Genomic DNA, 25118 nt, shown 5'->3' on the forward strand with positions numbered 1-25118 from the left:
TATTCTATTGAGATGAGCATCTAGCGAGTAGTGGTTGGACATAAGTCTACTCATCACGCGAATGAAGTCACGACTTAAGTCCAAGCCTTTAAACCACGCTCTCGAAGAAACATTAGGAATAATTGAATGTAACCACCGTCCAAGATTTCCATTGTCCCAATCGGTTTGCCAACTCGAAAGGGTACTCTGACGCACTAAATAGTAAAATTCATCGTGTGAAATTTGCCTGTCATAAAATTCGCCTTCCTGCGCGCCCACCTTTGCGAGAGAGTCCGCCTTCTCATTGCCTGGGATTGAGCAATGTGAGGGGACCCATACAAAGGTAATCATATATGATCTTTCGACCAGCACACACATCTGCTCCCTTACCTTTGAAAGGAAATAAGATGAGTGCCTACCTTGTTTCATCGACCGAATAGCCTCAATCGAACTGAGACTATCCGTGAAGATGAAGTAATGGTCTGCGGGCATGTTGGAAATCATCCCCAATGCGAAGTTGATTGCTGCCAGCTCAGCAACAAAAACGGAACAAGGTTCCTGAAGTTTGCGGAAGGCGCTAGAGTTTTCATTGAAGACACCGAAGCCAGTGGATCCATTGAGACGGGACCCGTCTGTAAAATATCTTTTCATGCAATTGACTTGTTGGTACTTTTCAGTAAAAATACGCGGAATAATAATAGGTCGAAGTTGATCGGGAATCCCATGAGTTGCTTGTTTCATGGTCAGATCATATTCAATCGAGGAACTGCGATTGGTGAAGTGAACACGGTCTGGAGTATAACAAGGAAGACACATATCTGATGATATGTAGTGGTGGTAGATTCTCATAAATCGAGATTGTGTGTTCAACCCAAGAATTTCTTCAAAATTAGCAATTATAAGTGTGTTCGTCACTCCGCATTTGATTAGTATTCTGAGAGAGAGCTCCCAGAAACGGTTCTGGAGGGGTGTTACTCCTGCCAGAACCTCGAGACTCATGTTATGCGTTGAGTGCATACAGCCTAGAGCAATACGCAGACAACGATATTGAATTCGTTCCAATTTTATTAGGTGACATTTTCTTGCCGAGAGAAAGCAGAAAGAGCCGTACTCTAGAACAGAGAGAATAGTTGTTTTATAAAGCGTTATGAGGTCTCCCGGATGAGAACCCCACCATGTGCCGCAAATTGAACGGAGAAAGTTGATCCTCTGCTGACATTTTTGCTTCAAATACGTAATATGGGCATTCCAAGTGCACTTTGAATCAAACCAGACCCCAAGGTACTTGAAAGACAATGATTGGGTAATGTTTCTGCCCAAAAGATTAAGCTGCATTTGGGCTGGGTACCGCTTTCGAGTAAACACTACCAGTTCAGTTTTCTGCGGCGAGAAATCGATCCCTAGATTCCTAGCCCAAGACGACAAGTTATCTAAGGAACTTTGCAATGGTCCTTGCAAGTCCACGGCATGTGGACCTCTTACGGAAACCACACCGTCATCTGCAAGTTGTCTAAGCGTGCATTGTTCTGCCAAACAGTTGTCGATATCTTTGACATAAAAGTTATAAAGAAGAGGGCTGAGACATGAGCCTTGGGGCAGGCCCATGTAGCTAATTCTGGAAGTTGTCAGTTGTCCAAGGGAAAAGTTCATTTGCTTTTCTGACAACAAATTGTACAAGAAATTATTTAAAATTCCAGAAAGTCCACATCTGTGCAGATTGTCTGACAGAATTTCAATGGAAACTGAATCAAAAGCCCCCTTAATGTCCAAGAATACTGAAGCCAATTGCTCCTTGTGTGCAAAGGCCAGTTGAACATCTGTGGAAAGCAGCGCTAGACAATCGTTTGTTCCTTTGCTCTTGCGGAACCCAAACTGTGTATTTGATAGCAAGTTATTTGCTTCGACCCACTGATCGAGTCTCCGAAGGATCATTTTCTCCAACAATTTCCTAATGCACGAAAGCATTGCAATCGGATGGTATGAGTTATGGTCAGACGCTGGTTTGCCAGGTTTTCGAATGGCTATTACTTTGACCTGTCTCCATTCAGGCGGTACAATGTTATTTTCTAGTAAGGAATTGAATAAGTCTAGCAAGCGTCTTTTAGCGATGTCTGGGAGATTTTTCAGAAGATTGAATTTAATCATATCGCTTCCCGGTGAGGAGTTGTTTGATGAAAGAAGAGCCATAGAGAATTCCAGCATTGTGAATGGTCTATCCAGAGAGCTGCCGCTCGGAGACGCTTCTCGAAGAATGTGTTGTGCTGGAACTGAGTCCGGACAGACCTTTTTAGCGAAATCGAATATCCATCGGTTGGAGTATTCTTCACTCTCATTAGAAGATGAGCGGTTACGCATGTTGCGAGCCACCCTCCACAAGGTGTTCATTGAGGTTTCTCGTGAGAGTCCCTCGACGAAATTGCGCCAATAACCGCGTTTTTTTGCTTTGATTATTTGTTTCAACTTTGTTTCAAGCTTTGAATATTCCTCGAAGTATGTGGAGGTTTTGTGTCTACGAAAAGCTTTGAAAGCATCAGATTTTTCTAAATACAATTTTGTGCATTCTTCGTCCCATCCAGGTGTGGCTGGTCTCCTTTTGAAGGGCGCACTTGGAACTTTTCTTTTTTGTGCTTCCAGTGAGCTTTTGTATATCAAATCGGCGAGGAATCGATATTCTTCCAATGGTGGAAGTGTATCTATTGATTCGGCACCGATTGTCACCGCCGTTGCATATTTCTGCCAATCTATGTTCCTTGTAAGATCAAATGGAACACGAGATGGTTCTGCAGAGTGAGGGGCACACTTAATTGAAATGATGATTGGCAAATGATCGCTACCATGGGGATCATTGATAACCTTCCACATACAATCCAATGATAGCGATCTTGAACACAAAGATAGGTCGAGTCGGCTTTCTCGAGCCGGAGGTTTTGCTATACGTGTCGCTTCACCAGTGTTCAAAATAGTCAAGTTGAAATCGCCGCATAAATCGTAAAAAATAGCCGCTCTATTGTCATCGTATAGATCGCCCCACCCAGTACCATGGGAATTCATATCACCTAGAATTAATACTGGGGATGGAAGAATCGAAACTAGATTCCAGAGTTGACTACGGCTAATGGAGGTTCTTGGTGGAACATAAACTGAAGCTATGCAAAGGTCTTTGTTCTTCACATTTATTTGGCAAGCGACGATTTCGACGCCTGATAGAGCAGGAAGGGAAATTTTGTAGAAAGGGTAGCACTTTTTGATCCCTAAAAGTACTCCTCCATAAGAATCATCTCTATCCAGGCGAATAATGTTAAAATCGTGGAAGTTGAGTTCTTTATCGGAAGAAAGCCATGTTTCACAGAGAGCAAATATATCACAATCAGAATTGTGAAGTAAAAATTTGAACGAGTCTAGTTTAGGCACTAGACTACGGCAGTTCCACTGTAGCACAGTGATCATATCTTCAACCTCGTTCGACGAATTATCCATCGAAAGATATGATTGATGCAAGGAGGGGCCATGAAACAGTCAATTGCTTAAGATATGATTCTAACGTTGGAAGCAAGGCAGAAACTAAGCTTCTTAGAGGGTCTTGTATGTTGAACATGTTTAATATGAATTCCACAATGTCCGAAAAAGCTAGCAAACCTCGTTCGGACTTGGATTTCTTTTGAGAAGTTTGAGGAGCAGCTTTTTTATTTTTTTTTATCTTTGTTGGGCAATGGCGGAAAATTCTTGCTGCATCCAGGGATTGGATCAGCAGGAGCCTTCGGTTTTGTTTTTTCATCCCCATTACCCTGGGAATTTGGCAATCTTCTGGAGGTGATTTTAGTTTTCTTACGGCGCACTTTCGGGGAGGGGCATTTTCTTTTTGAGGATCCGTCCATTTTTGAAGGTGCGTGTACCACCGTAGAATCACCTTCATCCGATGAGTCAGAGTCCGATTCTTCAGCTGACAAAATCGAAAATTGGTTTGCATCTTGGACGGCTGATGCAGCCTTCACCATTTGCGCATAAGTCTGCTTGGAGCGTCCAGATATTGAACGCTGCACTTTATCGGAGTGCTGCTTGTACATGGGGCACTCCTGCAAGGGGTGAGGATTCTCGCCACAGTAAGCGCATTTTACTGATTCTTTGTGGCAAGAATCCTCTTTGTGGTTTTCACCACATTTGCCACAACGATTTTTGTTGCCGCAATGGCTGGCCGAGTGTCCCAGCCTTTTGCAGTTGGTACAATTATAAACCCTCTGTACAAACAACCGCACCGGAAAAAAAGCACCATCAACTTTGACAAAGTTTGGGAGAACTGAACCAGCGAAAGTCACCCGAAACGAGTCTGAATGCTGATAAACTTTCTTGCCATCTTGTAAAGACACTGAATGCAGTTGCCTAACATCCAGTATCTTTACAAGCTCGCTTGTGACTTTTCTGTTTTTAAAACAACCCGAGGCACGTTTCAAGTCCTCGACAGACAGACTCGCGTCGGATACCACGCCTTCTATCTCCACATCTCGAGAAGGGATGTAGATGTTGTACTCAACACTAAACAACTCGTGATCAGCAATTTTATTTGCTACATCATAATTCGGTGCTTCTACACGCAGTTTGTTGAATCTCTCCTTATGTACCAAGATTCCCGGATACTTACGCAGCAAGTCTCTCGAAATATCGAGAGTTTTCAAGAGTTTATTTTTAGGCCGAAAAAAGACAACCCATGGTCCTTTCGAAAGTGGTTGGTAATACCTGGTTCGCGCAACGTTGGCATCGGAAGATGCCATAAGTGTTGCGCAAAAGCGGTGCGCAACCGCTTAAGAAGGAAAAAAAAAAAATAAAAACCTTCTCCAATTGATTAATTTCAATTACTATTAATTAAATGTTTTGCACGGCGTACAAGCAAATTTAAGAGAAAAAAAAAACGAGAGAGAAAAAAAAAAAAACTTATATCTAGTTGCAACAAGTTGTCTCACTATGAACCATACTCCCTTACCAGGGGTGAGAGACAGAGCCACGCGCCACGAGGAAAAACAAAACTACAATAGGGAGGCAATGGACTTGCAAAATGTATTGTACTATACTTGTGCCGGTTGTGTAAACAACCTATCAGCCGGTGCAGCTAGGTATTCCGTTTGCTGCTGCTACTGTTGCTGCTATTGACGGAGATGGTGCGATGATGATGGTGATGATTTTATGATGATCAATCACTGGGTTAAAGATGGACAGTCTATACGTAAGACTCAGCTTACGATAGCTGCTTCCGAAAACCGTGCGCGATTCACCTGAACACTTTTTTTAACTCGAGAGCGATGGAAACGCGGTAAAAAAAACGAGTGTCGTATGAAGAGACCAGGACGCTGTTAACTGGCTCAACGCTCGATACGGAATGACAGATACATTTGCTTGATATAAGTTTTAAACATATAAAAAGATATTAATGATAACATAATTAACTTAATTTAAATACAGAAAACAGAAACCGTCAGGAAGTTAAATGTACATTATAAAACAGATTCTTAAGCCTAACACGGGAGATATTAAAATCAAAGCAGTTTTAGTTAACGGCTCATTAGCGCCGTAGTTTGTGCGAGAAGCCGGGATATTGAAAAAAATAATAAGAACGTTAATTTACGCGTCTGATAATGACAGAAGTGAACCGCAATTACTTAAACTTCGCGTATCAAGTAACATAAAAACACTTTGAATGTAACAACTCAAGGCGGGAGTAACTGTCAACAATGCTGATGATGGTACAGCACGCAACAACCACCCTACTGCCTTCTCTCTGAGATGACCAAGTTGGTCATGACGAGAGGAGCAATACAATAGTTGGGTAAAGAATAATTGCATTATAACACACCATCGACTGGAAATGCTCTCGCAACGTGGGGCTTTAGGTAGTGATGAAAACGTCGCTAGAACTATTCCACAGCCGCAGTCAGTTTATGAGCAAAAGAAGGACGCACATTTTTTGCCTGCAGACTTGGAGACATACTTCAAGTCTCCGCGTACATCGTACGGGTTAGGCAAAAGATGTGCGTCTATATTTAAAAACTGTCGCATTAATGGCCCTTCGCTCATTTTCAACTTCTATTCAATTTTCATACTGCCGTACTCTAACGGAACTATCCACCTACCCTCTTCTAAAGATCATTCTCTAGCTAATAAATTATCACACTAAAGCTTCATGTTAGCATTTCCAACCAACTCCGCAATTAATGTCCGATCGTAGAAGATCTGCGATGAAGGTAGCCTTAGAGACGCCTCGGCGAACACTAAGTAATTGTAGGGACACCAAATTACAGCGACTTTCATTACTAGGGAGATTGAAAGGATCACTCCAGGGTAGCCAACGAAGGGCGAAACGTACAAATCTTCGCTGAATGGCCTCAATACGATTCACCCCGTTGCTGTAAAAAGGAGCCCATACTACGGAACAGTACGCTAATGTGGAGCGGACTATCGAACAATATAGTGTTTTTAAACAGAAAATGTCCCTAAAGTCTTTGGCGAAACGAAAAATGAAACCAAGTTGAGAAGATGCCTTAGCGGAAACATAAGCCACATGGTCCTTGAAGGTGAGTTGTGAATCAAGTAGTACGCCTAAGTCTTTAATGGTAGATTCACGGCTTAATATTTGCTCCTGAAGGCTGTAAGCATAACAGTTAGGTGATTTTTTTTCCCTGGAAAACGTTATAATGGCACATTTAGAAGCATTTAAGGTGATTCTCTAAGGAAGCCTTAGCGTGAAACTTCAGAGGCACACATGTCAGCTTCCACAAAACATACAAATTTGAAATTGCTACTCTCTGTTTGTAATAGCACAGCAAACAAGGAGTAGCAATTTCAAATTTGTATGTTTTGTGGAAGCTGACATTTGTGCCTTTAAAGTTTCACGCTAAGGCTTCCTTAGAGTATCACCTTAATGCCATCCTGTTCTTGTCACACCAAACAGTAAAAACGTCCAGCTGCTGATGAAGAAACAATGCATCACTTAGATCTTTGATGACAAAATTGAAATCGTCAGCATAAGACAGCTTCAGGCAACGGATCGAAAAGTGAACGTCATTCATATACAATAAAAATATGAACGGTCCCAGATGACTGCCTTGAGGTACACCAGAAGAAACAGCGAACGGTTGAGAAAAATGATCTCCAATCTTCACTGACATTTGTCGACCGGTGAGGTATGAACGAAGCCATACCGGTCGACCTCTTCGGCATAAATCCGTGTTGTTCAGTCGCGTATATTATGTGATAAAATTACGGACTTTGGTAATGAAAAATGTGTAAACAACATAACGTCAGTTTATCCCATCAAGCATAGCAATAGCATATCAATCCCATCCTAAAATTCAATCGTCCAGAAGTCAAGTTACTGATCTGCTTTTTGAGTTGCTATATTTTTCACTCATGTAACAAAAAATGCAAGCATCAGTGCAACTGATGTTAACTTGAAAAAATGATTAATAAATTTACTATGATTATTCATTGCACTTCATAACATCAATTGCCATTTTCTCAATGCCTGCTTTTTACATATTTCTGAGATATTTTTTAAGACGACATCTGAACTTTCACACAAAAAGCAATATGTAGGATTAAAACTATAAGAAAACCTTTTTTTTAAATTGAGTAGAATTAAAAATATAGAAACAAATGATTTTTTTAGAGGCATCCTATTGAATGCCGAAAAATTGCTCTAACTGGTCAAATGAACAGCTAGATAAGCGGTGTCTTTTTTTTTTCTTTATTATCGTGATTTTTTGCCGTAGGTTAGTTCATCACGTGAAAACGGTGTATGCAGCAAAGTTGCATAAAATGACATTTTCTACAACTTTACTGAATAAGAATACAAATATATTACAAATATATAAATGTACCAAGGGGCACGCAATACAAAGAACCAGTGCGTTGAAGTGAAAATGCAATCAAAAGTACTTAAAGTAATTAATTCGTTTTGAAGTAGTACTGACGGTAATTAAAATTATCTATCCTTAATTAATGTAATCAAAATTATTGAAAATGAAATTAATGAACTTTAATTACGGAGTTAAAAAGTAATTAATGTTCTACATTGTGTAATTAATGTAATTAAAGCAGTAGTTAATGGAATTAATTTAATTACAGCTGTTTCCTGCGTTGGAGTTCAAGGTTATTGCGTGCCCCTAGAAATGTACAGTGATTTACGGCTGCAAAGCTCAAAATTGCCTGTACTCACTCATCTGGTCATATCTCATAAACTGTATTTTGAAACCACATTCTTTTCGGAACACATTTAGTAGATATAGGTTTTCCAATACGTGAAGGGAATTTCAGGTCAAAATATTTAAAAAAAAAATAGCTAAATCTGAGTGATATGAAGAAGGTCCATTTTTTGATCATTTTGATACCTTTTAACAATCGGTCTCTAGTGTAGTTTTGATTAAATAAAAGTCAAATTTTGATAAATCAATCAAATCCTACATTAAAATTAATTCAAAATGGTGGGTCAAGAACACGTTGTTTGGTTGCGGAGTAATATCTATTCAAAGATATAATGTAGAATTGTTCGGCTGAAATGGTCAACATTTCCTAGTTACTCATCTAGCCATATCAAATAAATCATATTTTTTTTTTCTTTGGTTTGTTTTTTCCGTCGATCTTGTTTTCCGTGCTGAGCACCAATGCTACCGACGTGCCAGGAAGGCAGCTCCCACACCTGAACCCTACCTATCGACCCATCAACTCATGAACCGGGGACCAACGGCTTTACTTCCCATCCGAAGGAAGGCGTGATCAGAGATGTTATGCCTCAGAACATCCCGGCGGCGCCGACTGGGATTGAACCCAGGCCTGTTGGGGTGAGAGGTAATCACGCTTACCACTACACCACCGGCGCCGTTAAATAAATCATATGTTCAAAGCTGTTTTTTATAGATTCCCTTGTAGATAGATTTTACAAGGGAATTTCAGATGAATGTTTTTAAAATAACAAATACCGCGCTGTATAAAACAGGTTTTATTTTCAATAATCTGGCTTTTTAACATTAGTTTGAATAACGCAAAACAAATTTTGATTAATCTATTTGATTCTACATTAAAAACCCTTACGGTTGCGGAGTAATCTCTATTCAAACATATATTTGTATTCTTATCCAACATTCTTCAACATAGTTGTAGAAAATGTAATTTCTTGCAACTTTGCTGGCGACACCATTTATTTAGTTCTTTATTTGAACATGGTAGAGAAATTTTTCGGCATTCAATTAGGGTGCCCCTAAAAAAATCAGGTTTTTTATTCCATATAATTTATTTCTATTATATTCGATTAAAGGGTTTTGAGAAGACTTGTCATGCAAAAAATGGTGCACGTTTTTGCTGAACAATGTTTGTTGATATACCTTGACATTGATAAGTAATGAGATATTTTGGAAATGGTAATGTCTCATGATGCTGGACAGATATATTTATTTTAAGACGACATCTGAACATTTACACAAAAACAAGAATAAAAAACAACAATTGGGGTTAAAACTGGAAGAACATTATTTTAATTGAGTAGAATTAAAAAATAGAAACAAATGATTTTTTAGGGGCACCCTAATTGAATGCCGAAAAATTGCTCTAACTGGTCAATTGATGAACTAGATAAGTGATGTCTGCAGCAAAGATGCATAACATTACATTTTCTACAACTTTGCTGAAGAATGCCAGATAAGAATACAAAAATAGGGGAAATGTATGTAATGTCGGCCTAAGTGTCCCTAATTTGGGCCCATACATAAATTCAGCAATCGACTAAATTTTCAATAGCAACAAAAATATCAATTAGTACCGTTCCAATGACGCGTTCATCTAGATACAATTGATAAATAGCAGATTTTAGTATTGGGCCCAATCTTAGATCCATAGGCCAACATTAGAGCCATTTCCCCTATTAAAATTTATAAATTTATAGTGATTTTCCAGCTGCACTCACCTATCTATGGGAACACGGGAAAAATTCCGTTCCGAAATTCGTGAACCTTAAGTCAAGAATTTCGGAACAAGTTAATTTTTCATTTACGAAAATAAACCATAAATAAAAGTCATGACATCGTGAACATTGTTCCACAAAATAAAAGTAACGCCTGCTGTATGGTGTACCGGGTACCAGCAAAGGCAACACAAGTCATAGAATCGTAAACTTTGTTCTGAAAATCATGATCTAGTTCTTGTAAACGTGATTTATATTCATGAGTTGTGCTTGATATCATTTTCATACCTGCGATCTTGACACTTTTACCTAGAGGATGAGTACTTAAGGGGGTCAGATATTAATAAGTCTTTAGTGGAATTGACACTGATGAAGATTGCACGTTCTAATCGAAATACGTATTTATCATAGATACCAAAATTAATTAAATGGAAAATAACCTGTTTTCCCCTTTTTAAAATAATTTTCAATATTTTAAATGGAGTGAGGAAGACTTGATGCAGGTTTAACCCACAGCCCAAACTCCCAGCTGGATTTTAGTTTGTGTTTTCTGTAGCGTTACGAAACCGACGCCTGTTCAGCGCCGTAAACTACATTCATGAATTTGGGATTTATTTCACGAAAATGTGATTTACTCGATCACGTTTACGGGAACTAAGTCATGAATTCAAATGAACTACAAGTTCAGAATATCGTGATTTTTTGTTCACGAATACCGAAACGCTTTTTTCTTGCGTGTACCTTCCAATAATCTGGCTCTTCACTGGAGTTTGAATAACACAAATCAAATTTTGATTAATCTATTTGATTTACATTAAAACCCATCAAGAACACATATCACTTGTTTGGTTGCGGAGTAATCGCTATTCAAAAATACATTTTATAAAAATCTCAAAATCCAGGGTTGTGCCCAGAGGGAGCCAAGCAATTTAGAGCAAAATTTAAAGAGCCGTTTCCTTAAAATAACCAAAATAAGCATTTTAGCAAAGTGTGATTGAAATCGGTGACATTGATTACAACTTTGTGTACACTTGAGCTAGAATCACCCATATACAGTGCTGTTCGATATAATAAAAGCGCATGCTGATTTTTATACAAAATGGTCAACTTTCTCATGATGTAACTTTGTTGTCTTCCCGCATAAATGCGAACCATAACTTGACCTTACCGAAAATGGTTAAAAAATGATTATAATCCCTGCTAAACTTTAACTGAAATGGTTATGGAACTTTACATGAACGTTTATGTGATAAAGTTTTAACCTAATGTATTATGGTTCTTTGGAAGTGAACCTTACAAAAAATGGGTTGTTAAGAACCATTACCATTCAAAATAGTTGTTTTCTCCACACATTTTCGGAGAGAGGACTATATTAGAACCTTTTTCCTTAAAGTTTGAGAACTTTAATGGTAATGCCCTCCCCTTGGCTAGTTTTTGCACCTTGCTGTTGGTGGGCGGGCTTAATTTCATGCTTTATAGTGGAATGTTGGAGACGGTAGGTTTGTGGCCAGCGTTGCTGGCTTATGCCACGATAGAATGGCGTCATGGGCAGGTAATGGGGATTACTAAGCTTCCCCTCTCTGATGAACCACTGCATGAGAGAACCAAAGATCTAGTCTAGCAGTGATAGTATCACCCTTGTTACTCCTTTGATTGAGAGCCGCGTCGTAGTACGCTTACGTATAGGCACTGACGTTGGGTGCGATACTGCCGGGTTTTGCCGCAAATCACTCTTATTTATTTTTTACGCACATAGATTTATTTGGGTTTGCAAGGGAATTATACTATTGAAATATTTCAGAAAGTGTCCAACAGTGCTCCTTCTACTTGCGTGACAAGCTTTCATTGTTGTTTTCATTGAAGTATTACAATGTTAAACATCATTTTTGTACATGGTATTGTAACTAATCTTATGTGTGCTTCATTTTGATTTGGGATAAGTGTTTGAACTATGGCTCGGGATTTCCACTGTGGCGTGCTTCTATTGTGACATACTCATACGTATTTTTGTGGTGCGACATAGTGCAAACGAGTGAGCATAGTTGGAGCATATACCCTATACAATTTAAAAATCAGCTAGGAAACTAACTTCAAAGTGAAGTTTTATGTCACTTGAAGGTGTCACTTGGGTCGAACTAAGATATAATAAATAGGTATAGGTCAGAATCAAAAGTACTTGAAACACGTTTAATTTTGGATACAAGCACAAGTGCAGGTACTTAGTAAAGCATGGGTTATGATTGATTAGGTGAATTAGAGATTTCAATTATTTATTAAATTAGACTAATGAGATATCATAATCATCAAATGAACTTAAATAAGAAACTTCAGAAAGTCTAATAACATTAGGTAGATAGACAAAAGAATTAGGATGCGGGGGGTCCGCTTAGGGAGGCAACTAACCTTTGAAGTTGTAGAATAAATCTTCCTTGAACTTCAATAAGAAAACGCAAGCAAACAATAGTATTTAGCAAATTTACAAGGAGAGGAATAGTTTAGGAAATAAGTAAAAGTAGAGGTATATGACAATTGATAACTTTTCATCTTTTGAAGGTATTGTTTTCCCCTGAGTTTATTGTACTCGATAACTATATTATTCTCTCAATACGCGAAATCTCTGATATATGCGGTTAAGGCATTTGAGCTAACTTATTTCTTTGTGTTCAAGTACTTACATTTGTAAACAGCAGTCAATGTTAATCTATGAATTAAACCCTACGTGACTGTAAGATCGATCTTTTCTTATGTGGTATTGACGCATCGATGCATGTTTAACTTTTCGTGGCTGTCGGATTCAACGCGCCTACGTCTACGGAGCTTACGCAGAAGTGATTCGCAATGCGGTAGAGCTCACCAAAAGTTTTTTTGAGCTTCTGTAGTATAGAATTTGTTCGGTACGGTCGCGAAATCTTGAGATGATTGATACGTGCGGTAAAATAACTAAATTGAAACAAAGCTCAACAGTAAAATAATAGAATAGAATAGAATATTTAGGGAGTAAATAAAAATTAATCAACTTGCCAACATAGGCTATCACATTTATTTTGGTGGCACTCTTTAAGTGATAATAAGCTGTTTTTTCTCTACGGTTGTCTCGCGTGGCGTTCAAAATTTGCGCGATTTTCGTATCTTACGTAATTTAGATGTTTAGCTCTAAACGGTTTTACTGACTCGAGGTCGTTCCTTAAGCGGTGTTGGTACAGGTTAAACCTTTGCCGACTGTCGGATTCAACGCGCCTACGTCTACGGAGCTTACGCAGAAGTGATACGCAATTCGGTAGAGCTTGTCAAACGCTTTTGAGCTTATGTAGTATAGAATTTGTACGGTGCGGTCGCGAAATCTTGAAATGATTGATACGTTCTTTAAATTAACTAATTAGATACAAAGCGCAGTAGTAAATAAGTAGAATATCTAGGGAGAAAACCAAAATTAATCAACTTGCCAACATAGGCTATCACATTTATTTTGGTGGCACTCTTTAAATAATAATAAGACTTTTTTCTCGCTTCGGTTGTCTCGCACGGCTTTCGGAATTCGCACGGTTTTCGTAACTTGCATAATTTAGATATTTCGTTCGAAACGAATTTACTTATTCAATCGGTTTACTACGCGGATGTATCTACGCGCACACGTCACATTATTTTTTCTATAACTATCTTGAAACAATACACACGGAATCCAGTGTTCACGCGGCCAACATAGGCTAATCCTTCTGTTGTATTGTCAAAGATAGAAGCAAAATTTATTCAAATAGGTCAAGTCTTGAAAACTAAGCTGTCACGCAGCTCCAGCTTGATACCCAATAAAAAAAACTTTAATGGTAATGTTTATGGTAGCCAGTAAGGTCCATTAACGGTTTTGTATTATCGGTCAACTTTACGTGCAATATATCGCGAATTGGTTGCCTGTAAATGATTGATTACCAATTCGCGATATATTCCACGTAAAGTTGACCGATAATACAAAACCATTAATGGCTACCATGACCATTACCATTAAAAATCTCAAATCATAAATAAAATGGTTCCAATATAATTAATTTCCCAAAAATGTATGGAGAAAACAACTATTTTGAATGGTAATGGTTCTTAACAACCCATTATTTGAAAGGTTAACTTAAAAAAACCATAATACATATGGTTAAAACTTTGTCACACAAACGTTCATGTAAAGTTCCATAATCATTTCAGCTAAAATTTAGCAAAGATTATAAACAGTTCTTAACCATTTTCGTTAAGGTCAAGTAATAGTTCGCATTTATGCGGATTATGATCAATTGAGATGAAACCTTAGTCACCGAACTACAAATATGTTCAATTTTACAATTACAAAATATCAAATTTTTGGAAGTACCTCCCGGAAAATCAGATACTAGGTAAAATTGTTCGAAATAATAGCGAAATAATACGCGGAGCAATAGACCAAAAGTAAATGGCAATACATTTGTACACATAATTCGATCGAAATGATTTGCGGTCTTGGACAATGTTGTTCTGTATAGTTTGCCCGATCTAAGTTTCAGGTTTGGGCAAAATTGAGCAATGTGTGAAATTTTTATCTGCAATTTGATTTGATATTTTCTTTCCATTTCTTAATCGCAACTAAATTAGTTCAGATTTGGCACAGTTAGGACCTGAACACAAATCATAAGAGCAGTTAAAAACAGGTGGTTATAAAAATGACCCACCCTAATGTACACTCGACACTGGTAAGTAAACGGTTTGTAAACCCTATCTTCGACTCTCAAATACCATCATAAAAAATACATCGTTCTGTTGTTGTTAGTCTACCGCCAAAGAGCAGAGCGCACCTACAATGTTTATTCATTTTTTACTACATCTCCCTACTTGTGAACAACAAACAATCCCACATACTATTCTCTTTTCATAAACCCATACATTTGCGGGCCTATCGGCGCGATAATAATAAGGGACCATCCATAAACGAGCCATGCATTAGGTGTAGAAAAATATGCTACGATGAAGGAGGGCGAGGTCTAAAATTGGTCAAAAATATGCTAGGTCATTTATGCATGGTCCCTAAGGCAATGGCAAGAGAGAAACCTTGATCGTCCCCGTCCATCTATGTCGCTACTATAATACGTGAGCTAAAACATTCAACACACACAACGCACCAAAGCAGAGAGCGAGATTGGCGGCTTCGGCCGCGAGCCACGCCAGCAACGTTATTCCCATATTTTATTACAACTCGTCGTTCACTTTCGATCATCGTCTCAGTCAGTGCGGTTGGACAGAACCTCTTCAAAGTCAGAACAAGTACAGTGAAGTTTTTAATAGCAAAGGGTTATTTTTTAAGTAGCACAATACTGAACTGAAATTTAAAAATAGTGAATCTTTGGGTTTTCCGACTACTGTGAACTGGCGCCCTCTTTCTGAGAATAGTATTTTAAAAGCAGACTACTATCCGAGTATAAATATAGCTGCAGTGCAGTGCGCTGGTATGTTTGTCTGAATGAATAATAGTGACTATTTTACAACCAAGCGGAAGAAAGTGAAATAGCGTAGTTATAGTAGTACGCCCGATGTAGTGAAGCTTGACGCTCGAAGTAACACGAAACGTGCACCTCTCATTGAACAACGTGAAGCCATAAGAACACAACAAAATACAAGTCCTTCAAGCGAACAAAACAGCTATACATACTACACTAAAACTCGACCTGGGTGCGTTCATTCAACTGTGTTGGATCGTCGAATAGGGTTCTAAAGAGTTTAACTCTAAACAACAGGCATCACTTTGGCGTCCCTTCGGTAGCGCATATAACCAGCTTCAAAACGTTCTCCCTCAAGATGGATATCTACTACATGAGCGACAGCATCCAGTACGGGTCCTTCCGGAACCAGCTGTACCGGGACTATGAAAAATTCCCCTACGGTACTCTGGAGAACCCGCTCAATAGTCCCCCCAAGAGTAGCCAGCAGCTTCAGAAGCAGCAGCAACAGAAGGACAGCTACAATATGGCACAAGGTAAAGTGTTAGCAGTACCTACATCCCATTTATTTGTTTTGTATTCGTCATGCAGTCACTCTGAAGAGGCTCGTTGGGGGTAGGGGAGAACAGTCCATAATGCAGCGCTGAGGCAAAATGGTCCGGCGTCGTTTTTGTTGCTTTCCCATACTAATTCTAGGATTTTTTGTGCCTACTGAACTGCTAGCAATTCTGTTCGTTAAATTAACGAGTTGGTTATCGGAAAGCTATGAAAAACAGCATGGGGCCATTTTACCTCAGGGGTGCGTTTTAGACCATCCTACCCTACATACGTACTGTGTGAATCGAGTTTGGTGTGTGTTATTTGTGTGCATTCCTCTTTCGGATTGGTTTCATATATTTCTGACTCTCCATGCGTGGCCTGCACGTTCGCTTCCGATTAATGTTTGGAGGAACGGTGATTGTGCTACAGAACAATATTGGAATTTCAAATAATTAAATTAAAAAGTTTTTTTTTAATATTGGAATTAAGTACTTCAAGAGTAAGCTAATCTAATTTCAAAAATGGTACATACATTTTAAATTTACAAAGTATATCGAAGATTGGCATACCGTTAAATAAGCTGCATTCTTCAGCAACTACCTGGTTCAATCAAAATTACGCAAATTCATTCTATCGATCATCGAAGACCATGATTCTTTCGATGATGGTCAAACCCATGGACCTTTATAGTCACGAAAACACGGAAAAGAATAGACGAAATCGAGTAGAAACCATGCATGTAGGCTGCAAATGAAGCCAAAACAACTCAACATCAAGGTTCGTTGGCTTGGTTTCAGGTGTCTTTGCCCCCTAGCCCGGATTCGATTGCGCAGTGGAATTACCAGTTATCCGAAAAATTACTGCGTTAGGATTCGCACACCGAATATGTGTGTTATTTGAATCTATGTCACACATGCAGCTATGTGGAACTAGTTCGGATCATTTAAAATTAAAGCGTGTTCAGAGTGAGTGCACTTTCCGGGCGAAATCACTTGTTGGCTTTGTTTGTGCAGACCAGCCAACAAACCGGTTCACACTATAAAACGCATTTGCTCTGTTGGCAAAACTAGATTGTTTTTATTTAGGAATGGGGGGGTACATACTACGTCTCACGTATCCCCGCGAGTTTGTTCGTATCTTGGCAACTTGACATCAACCGTCGTGGCGTCTTGTAGCATGTTTATAATCCGATACGTGTATCTATTTATAGCCACGGCTGAGGATTGTTTCGTCACTCACTCTTGCTACAATGTGTGCGTGTTTTTTTGCGTAGTTAACCAAAACGCAATAATTGCGTTGTTTGACGGGTCGGTTTATTGTAGAAAGATATGGGAATGCTTTGAAGTTGTTTTGATTTTTATGTAAACACCTATGGAGAAACCTATCTGAATCAATCGGAGTGTTTTCGAATAACTTATCTTCTCAAGTTTTAACCTTCGTTTGTTTTAGATAAAGGGAACAATCAACACTGATAGCGGGTTTAGGGTAGGTAGTTAATGGGCAAAAACAAAATAAATTATTCAAGATCAGCGATCGTGATTTGTTTGTTGCTAACCTCCTATGAATATGGAACATCTGTTTACGTATAGTGGAAGCAGAGGTGAAGTCACGTTGGCCGTCGTTTGAGGGCTCGGCTCAGAAGTGATTGTATTATTAGAAAAAAGCAAAAAGCATCGAAGGTATGTTGACTGAGCTCAAAAAAATCTTGAAAATTCGTCAAACATCAGTTAGGGTAAACGCTCCTTGTGGTATTTTAGACGCGTTAGGTTCGTATAGTTGTGTATTGAGTCTCCATGCACAACTATATGAACCTAATGCTTCTAACGTAAAAATACATTCTTGAATATATTTGCAGAACAATCAACAACATTCTTGGAAATAGACCATTTTCGTAGTTGGAAATGCTTAACAGCAAATATCAGGATTAATGTGGACATTTTATACGATAGATAAGGAGATGAAAATAAAAAGTTGATAGTTCCGTTATAGTGTGAAATTTGTATACAGAAAGTAGAAAGCGAACAAAGGACAATTTTGAAGAAGGTACGAATCGGGTAGAGCATCTCCTTTACAAAGCTCATTCGTTAATGAGGGATGGTGAGGGGTGTTTCCCCCTGCCACCGGAAAAAGCGATGATCGCCGTTTTGCTCATGTACCTCCGATGTGCGGCAACAGTTCTATCGATTGTTTCAACTACCTGATTCGTACCTTCCTCAAAATTGTCCTTTGATCGCTTTCGTCTTTGTATATACAATTTTCACATTGCCGTACTATAACGGAGCTATAAACTCTATAATTTAATCTCCTCATCTATCGTATAACATCTCCCCTTTAAGTCTGATATTTGACGTTAAGCATCTCCGACTATGTAAATCGTTAAATTCACGCAAGAATTAATAGCACATTATTAGTTAAAGTAGATTATTTTCAATTTTTTATTGATTCTTCTAGGAATTCCCTGAAGGCTCCTTCCATAAATCCGTTTTAAATACATTTGAATTCTCCTTGAATGTCCTTGCAGTTTACCTCAGAATTTTCATAAATTTCTGTTTAGAATAATCTTGGACTCCTCCCCTGCATTCAATTGGAAATTCAATTCGTATTCTCCTTAGAATTCCCATAGTAATTTCTTCAGAATTCTCAAAACAAAAATCCATCACAGAATAACTTTGAAATTCTTCTCAGAAATCCTTTGAGACTGAACCCTTATTTCGAACTCTTTAGAAATCGCTTGGAAGTAACTTCAGAAATCACCCCTGAATTATTAGAATTGGACCTAGAATCCTCATCCAATCATCATAGAATTCTTCTCAGAACTCTCGTTAAAATGCACTCTCAATTATATTGGAATTATTTCCAAAATTGTTTCGGAGCTGAATTTTGCGTCTCTAATAATTTAAACAACAATCAAAAGCGACGCTCGTATGTTTTAAGCCAAGTTTAACTAAATAAGTAAAACTGGCTTAAGATTTAAGCGGAGATGAAGAAATCGGTTATCAGAGAACTTAATTTTATATGAGACTTTCATAGTCTGTACTTTGGTATTCTTCTCTGATACATATTGGTGTCTTCCCTAGAATCCTTTAAAATTAGCCTAAAATTTACTTTGGATTTTTTAAAGTTCTTAATCATCATTGAAAGACTTTTGAAAATCTATCACAGACAAATACCTTTGTAAAGTTTACAAGATTTACAATTTATTTTCTGGGAATCGAAATAGAAGGCATTTCCCAATAGTTTTCCTGGTCTTCTAAAGTTATGCGGTTCACTGGTTCTGGTTAAAATTTTCAATTTTCTAACTGATATGTATATTGCGTTAAAACTACTGTAGAATCTCTGCCAAGTACTAAAGTTAAGCATTTTGTTGATATTTTTAAATTTCACTCTATTTTAGAAGTGACTATTTTGAGGGAAATAGTGACATTAGTGACTTTTTGGCGTGAAAAGTGACTTTTTAGTGACTGGCTTCAAAAAAGTGACCAAGTCACTAAAAAGTGACCTGCTACCAGCCCTGCACTTGGTAAATATTTGGAAATACGTTTTTCCAGTTGCTAAAAACGAAATACTTTCAATTGCAAAATGTCATGGTCAAATTGACAATCCTAAGACAAAATAACCTGGAATCTGGAAAGCGTGACATTTCATTCTTCTAATCTTCAGATCTTTGGTAACAAATCGATCAACGGTTTTTTTCAAGTGAAAATGTAATAGACCTAGACTGCCGTTATAAGCATAAGTATCTCACAGTGGGACATGCAGCTGTCATTTACAAGCGACGTAAATTTAGAATAGACACTTTCCACCTATCTACGTGATTTATGAAAAAGCCATTAGCTTTTTACTCTAAGAATGCACAGTATGTAGTTGTATCCTATTCAACGTCAACTACAAAAAAAAATCAACTTTGTGAGTATCTCAAGGAAATTTTAGAAGAATTACAAATGAATTCTGAGAAGAAATGAAAGTGAATTTTATGCTCTGGGAATGCCCTGCAGGATGACAGTAACTTAAAATTCAGTCGGATTCGACTGAAAATCACAAAAAATGTACTCAGTGATTGAATTAGGTTTTCCTCAAAAATCTGCTAGAATATGAGGAAAATTGAGAAAAAAGTTACTCAGCCTCGTAAAATGAGTAAAATTTTCATCTATTTTCTTGATATTCAAGCCAATTTTTGGAGAAAATCGAGAAACATTTTACTCACTTACTGAGTTATTCATACTGTTTGAAATTTTGAGTCGAATTCGACTCAATTATAGACGAAAAGGTGAAAATGGCCAATGAGCCAAATTTAAACAAGGACTATAAACGTCAATTGCTCGGCTAAAATTCATATTAAAATAGAAAAAAAAAACAAAACTCGTGGATGAAGACTTCAGGTAAAACCAACAGCAGCATCTGGTAGAGGAAGTTTACTCTATCAGATGGGGTAGATAGTTTACATGGCTGTTCAATAATTCGTGAGAAATTGACGTTTAAAGTTATTGATTGCCTGTGACTCATTGGCCCTTTTCACATGTTCGTCTAGAACTTTGAGTTACTCTCATCGACCAAGTGAGCTGAATATCATTGAAATTTGCCGAAAAAAAATCCTGAATATAATTTCTAGATAATTGTGTTTGTATTTCCTAGACAATGCTGAGATGTAATCCAAGAGAATTTTTAGGAATATTCCAAAGGTTAACTTTTTAAAAGAATTATGGAAAGATGTTTAGGGGAATTCATGCGAGAATTATTGCGAATACTAAAATAATAATTGTACAGCAAATGCTAAGAGTTTCTTTGAGGAGATTTTTAAGATAGTATGCAGAGAATTTTGAAGGCTGTTTTGGGCATTAAATTCAGAGAAATGCCAAAGAGAATCACAAGATTATTCAGGAGAAGCCAGAAAATAACTCTGAAGACATCTCAAAGTGATGATTCTAAGGACATTCTGAGAAAATTCCATTTATATCCTATGAATTGTAATCTTTCAGAAATCGTAATCTTCAAATATGTTATTATAGGTATGAAATAGGACATTTATAAAATATGTTTCATCTCTGAAAAGTAAAAATCAGTTTGCATACACAGGTTGTAATAAATACAATAGAGAAAAAAAAGTAAATCAAAATAGGCAGACTCGGTCAAAACCGACCCAAAAATGGGTAAACTAAGTTCAAAGTTGCAATCATATCAAATACAAATGTTAATATTTATCAATATGACAACTATCTGCCGGATTTTATCTTTGAAGAATTGTGACCAGTCTCTTCGCCGGATATGAATCAATAGGATTTGTCTTTTCGAGGCAATATGGATGATAGGTTCAAGAACCTCAAACCATTACATGTTGTGTTTAACGTTCTGGACGCTAGATGAAAACCTCCTTCATCAAACTAAGTGGCAAAAATAACGCGAAATCTGTTTGCATAGAAATGTAATAGTAGTCCTTACTACATTCAGCAACTTTTACCTTCCTAAGATGGTTTTATAGGTCCAATTCATTGGTGTAAATCTTCTCAGTTCATGAAATCAGTGAGTGAAATTAATGTCATGATTTGAAAAGTTTTCCGACGGCCGTCGGTGAATTTGTATGTGCTGTAAATTATTATCCTTTTATGCCAAACTGTAGGAGAATCTTGCAAATAGAATGTTAGCAACCCAAACTTACATTCGATGTATAGGCCGTTTGTGTGTAGTGAAAACCCTATGGTATTTTATAATTGGGATCTTTAATGTTAAAAAATATATCGATTTTTATACAGCATCTGAAAGAGCTTTGTTTTCTGAGCACGACGATAATTTTTCGATCCCACAGACTTTATTCTTGATTTTTAAATCTAGATTTAAAGTAAAATAATAACTTCGCTTTTTGTCACTTAACTACTGGTGATTTTTGCTAATGTAAGCGCACTTATTTCAAATGGTTCCAGTGCACCAACATTTATAAAATTTTGAATTTCGGTTCCATTTTTAATGCAGATTATAAGTATGCATTTACCGCAATACCCCTAAAGGATCCAATTGAATTTCAATAAAATTCCTTAATATTTCCTGGACTGAAATAAAAATAAAAATGAATTGTTTCATGAATCGTACGGGATAAATTTCTATGGAAACTATTTTTTTTGGAAATCTCGCAAATTCATGACTAACTTGTAAAAAAGGACCATTGCAGTATGTATTTGTAAAAAATCGTTGATCTTTTAGAATAACAAAACTCCTCAAAGCTTTCTTAACCAGCCGTTTTTGTGATTCATTTGCAAAATTTTAACTTTCATCCTGATCCTCAAGGTAACATTTCATCAGACAGAATTAGGCCAACACTGAAAGAATCCATATTAATGTCCCACCCGTTAATCAAATTAGTCTTCACGCACGAAATCCACAGTCATCTCATGTTACAAGTAACGTGTTACGATAAATTTACGATTGCTTTAAGACAATTGTGTTTGTAACAAATCACACCTATATAATTTTCGTAGCGTGAAGACCGGCATACGTTGCACCCTTCATATTGCAATACTAACTGATTCACAGTTGCTGCTGACCTACTTTACATAAATGTACACGGTTTTTCTCAAACCGACGCCGGCGCGGTTGGGGGTAAACTCCCGTCGTTTTTCCCCAGAGATCACTACATAGAAACACAGCGGGAAAAGGCTATCGACCATATTGGATGCGTTGCCTTGAAAACACACACAAAGGAAGTCTTTTGCTTAAGGGAAGCTGCTCAACAAGTGGCCTACGCGCTTACGCCCCGCGAGGAAATTCGACTTTCCTCTCTTATTGCGTGGGAATGGCAGCGACCATTGACCACGTGCCTGAAGTCACGTAGTTCAAACAAACGGCATGCGCTCTACCACATCACGGTCACTGGCTTCTTGCTGTTGTAGTTTAATATCTATCTTTCCCGTTTTCATCATTGGACTTATCGAGATACATTGACGTCATTGACGGTGTATCTGTGAGTTTCTAACGATGATTTCGGTTTGACGGCGCAGTGAGAGATCAGCTAAGTTCGTCCTTTATTTGCAGATGCGGATTATGACGAGATGAATAGGTGGAAAGTTAACACATTCATATATTTAGGGTTTACGAAACGAACAATTTGATTATAATGAGAATATACACAAGACGAAACAAACAAGATCCTTCAAACATTTGATTGATTGGATCTGGCCTACGTGACATAGGACACTTCACGCGGTATGGATGGGTGAGCCTCTATTTATCTAACAAAACAATACAAACACTACACCAAAACAAAGCCGTATAACCTCGAATTGAACTGGTATACAAGCGATAAGATAGCGACGCGTAGTGAACGAGTTACCTGACCAGCTAACAATAAAGGAGTTTATAAGATTTATAACGGTGGTTTTCAAATAGGCTTCCACAGACAGATGAGTTCATCGCTGCAACTTTCTAGCAGCACATGAAGCTTTCTTTGAAACATGTGATAATGCATAAACTGATAGCGGAACCGTGCAAACAGTCGAACAAATAATTCTGATGGGTGTGTTCAGCATATAGAAGATTACCGTAAATACACGATTGCGAATAAAGCTTATCGCAAGAGTGACCCACGTCCAATGTTATCGCTTGAGCACGTGCTCATCTCATTTTGGAAAACAAAGCTTCGTTTATTTCGAATGTATGACATAATTAGGTCCTTGTACGAAATGCAATCAATCGATTATTTATACAAACAGAACAGCAATCACACGATTGACCGGGTGTTTGTTGTCGTAGAGCCGATAATTGGATTATCGACAACCTTATCAAAGGTCCCATCTTCTTGTATGAACATTCCACTATTTTACTATACGCTTAGCACAATTTTTGAAAAAAAAAATGATCTGTAAATAGTTCAACCGATTGAGATTCAGTATTGTATGACGGCATAACACCCAAACGATGTGCTAATTATTGATGCTAATTAAATAAATACGCAATCCTTTTTTCGAACACATGACAGATGTGAACCCGTTGAGCACTTTGTTCTGGTTCTTCCATAGAAACTTACAATTTGAAACCACGTGAATTCATCCAGCTGAGACACTGTTATAAAGACAGTAAACACACTTCAAAAGTGTAAACAGGCAGCAAATTGTGTACCGCGGTACAAAGTGAAAACGGACGCGGAATGTCCGCAGATTAGATAGCACACCGTCTACCTTCTGGGACCATACAGTTGGCAAACATGCATCACATGAAGTGTGAATTGTATATTCCCTTCATTGCGACAGATATCTGTCGTTAGCAATCACGCTCAAAGTCAGTTTACGAAAATAGCACCTGCACTGGACTTTCCACTGTTATGTGTTATCAATCCTATCAATCATAAAACCAATGCCTACACAGCGTGGTAATTTTTATCCTCTCCTTTCTTTGCAGGCAAATCAAAGTCCAAATCATCCAAGGAATCGTGTCCCTTCTGCAAGGAACAGAAGAAACGCCCCTTGGGCGCATACCTACGTAAGCGGGGTCAACGCATCACTAGCGAGAGCATCTCCGAAGACGTCGAAGAATGCGTCGAAGAAGAGCAAGAGGAACCGACCGCAACGGTCGGCGGAAGCCCGAGCAACAACGAACTGGCTCACAACCACAACCATCAGCACCATGATCAAAGGCACCAGGTCGTGGGCAGTGGAAGGTACTCTCGCCAAGAGTCACAGGACAGCGATGGCAAATAAGCTTTTCTATAATTTTCTGCTTACTCTAGTCTACAAAAGAAGCAGTGGTTTTCTTATTACAGTTGTTTATGTATCTATATCTTTTTTTTACGGTATAGTTCTAGGATTAAATAACACTAAGTGAATCTACCACGATTTTTCTCCACAAGCGAATGGATCTCCCTGAACAGCAGAACAAAAGCAAGTGATAGTTTCAGTGAAACTAACCGATGTAATAGTAGTTAAGCAGGGGAGTATCTCACATTCACTGAAGAATAATTGACCCGGTCAAATGAGGAAAAGACTGACCTTCCACCAAGTACCTTTCACATCAATGCAAAACGAAAACAATTTATGGGCATGAATGAGTATGGATATACGCCCAACAGCTTTTAAGTCCAATCGAGTGCAATCGTACAATAACTGCTAAATAGTGGCATTTTTTTTTCACTTTCCATGAAATTTTTGTTGATCATATTTAGATTGGGGGAAGAAAACGAAGGAAAAAACAAAATAGAGAAGTCATTCTTTTTCTCGTTATTTAATCAA

The 25118-nt window shown here is 38.0% G+C and overlaps 2 protein-coding genes across 2 annotated transcripts in view; one reads left to right on the plus strand and one right to left on the minus strand.

Moving 5' to 3' along the window:
• neb (nebbish) overlaps positions 1-25118 on the minus strand; it is a 49580-nt gene that overhangs the window by 9545 nt on the left and 14917 nt on the right. The gene's annotated exons all lie outside the window — the stretch shown is intronic.
• On the plus strand, positions 15153-24921 carry fok (fledgling of Klp38B). The gene is made up of 2 exons (XM_065227412.1): positions 15153-15905; positions 24292-24921. Exons 1-2 carry the CDS (start codon positions 15728-15730, stop codon positions 24588-24590), a joined length of 477 nt encoding a protein of 158 aa, XP_065083484.1. The 5' UTR covers positions 15153-15727; the 3' UTR covers positions 24591-24921.

Source organism: Ochlerotatus camptorhynchus, unplaced genomic scaffold (assembly GCF_037179485.1).
Source record: "Ochlerotatus camptorhynchus isolate MF236.1 unplaced genomic scaffold, CSIRO-AGI_Acam_v1.1 ptg000274l, whole genome shotgun sequence".
Taxonomy (NCBI): Eukaryota; Metazoa; Arthropoda; class Insecta; order Diptera; family Culicidae; genus Ochlerotatus; species Ochlerotatus camptorhynchus.

Bases quoted from the DNA above. Each gene is read 5' to 3' on its own strand.
- fok (XM_065227412.1), top strand. From the start codon at position 15,728: ATGGATATCTACTACATGAGCGACAGCATCCAGTACGGGTCCTTCCGG. The intron at 15,906-24,291 runs GTAAAGTGTTAG...CTTTCTTTGCAG, and splicing joins CAGCTACAATATGGCACAAG to GCAAATCAAAGTCCAAATCA.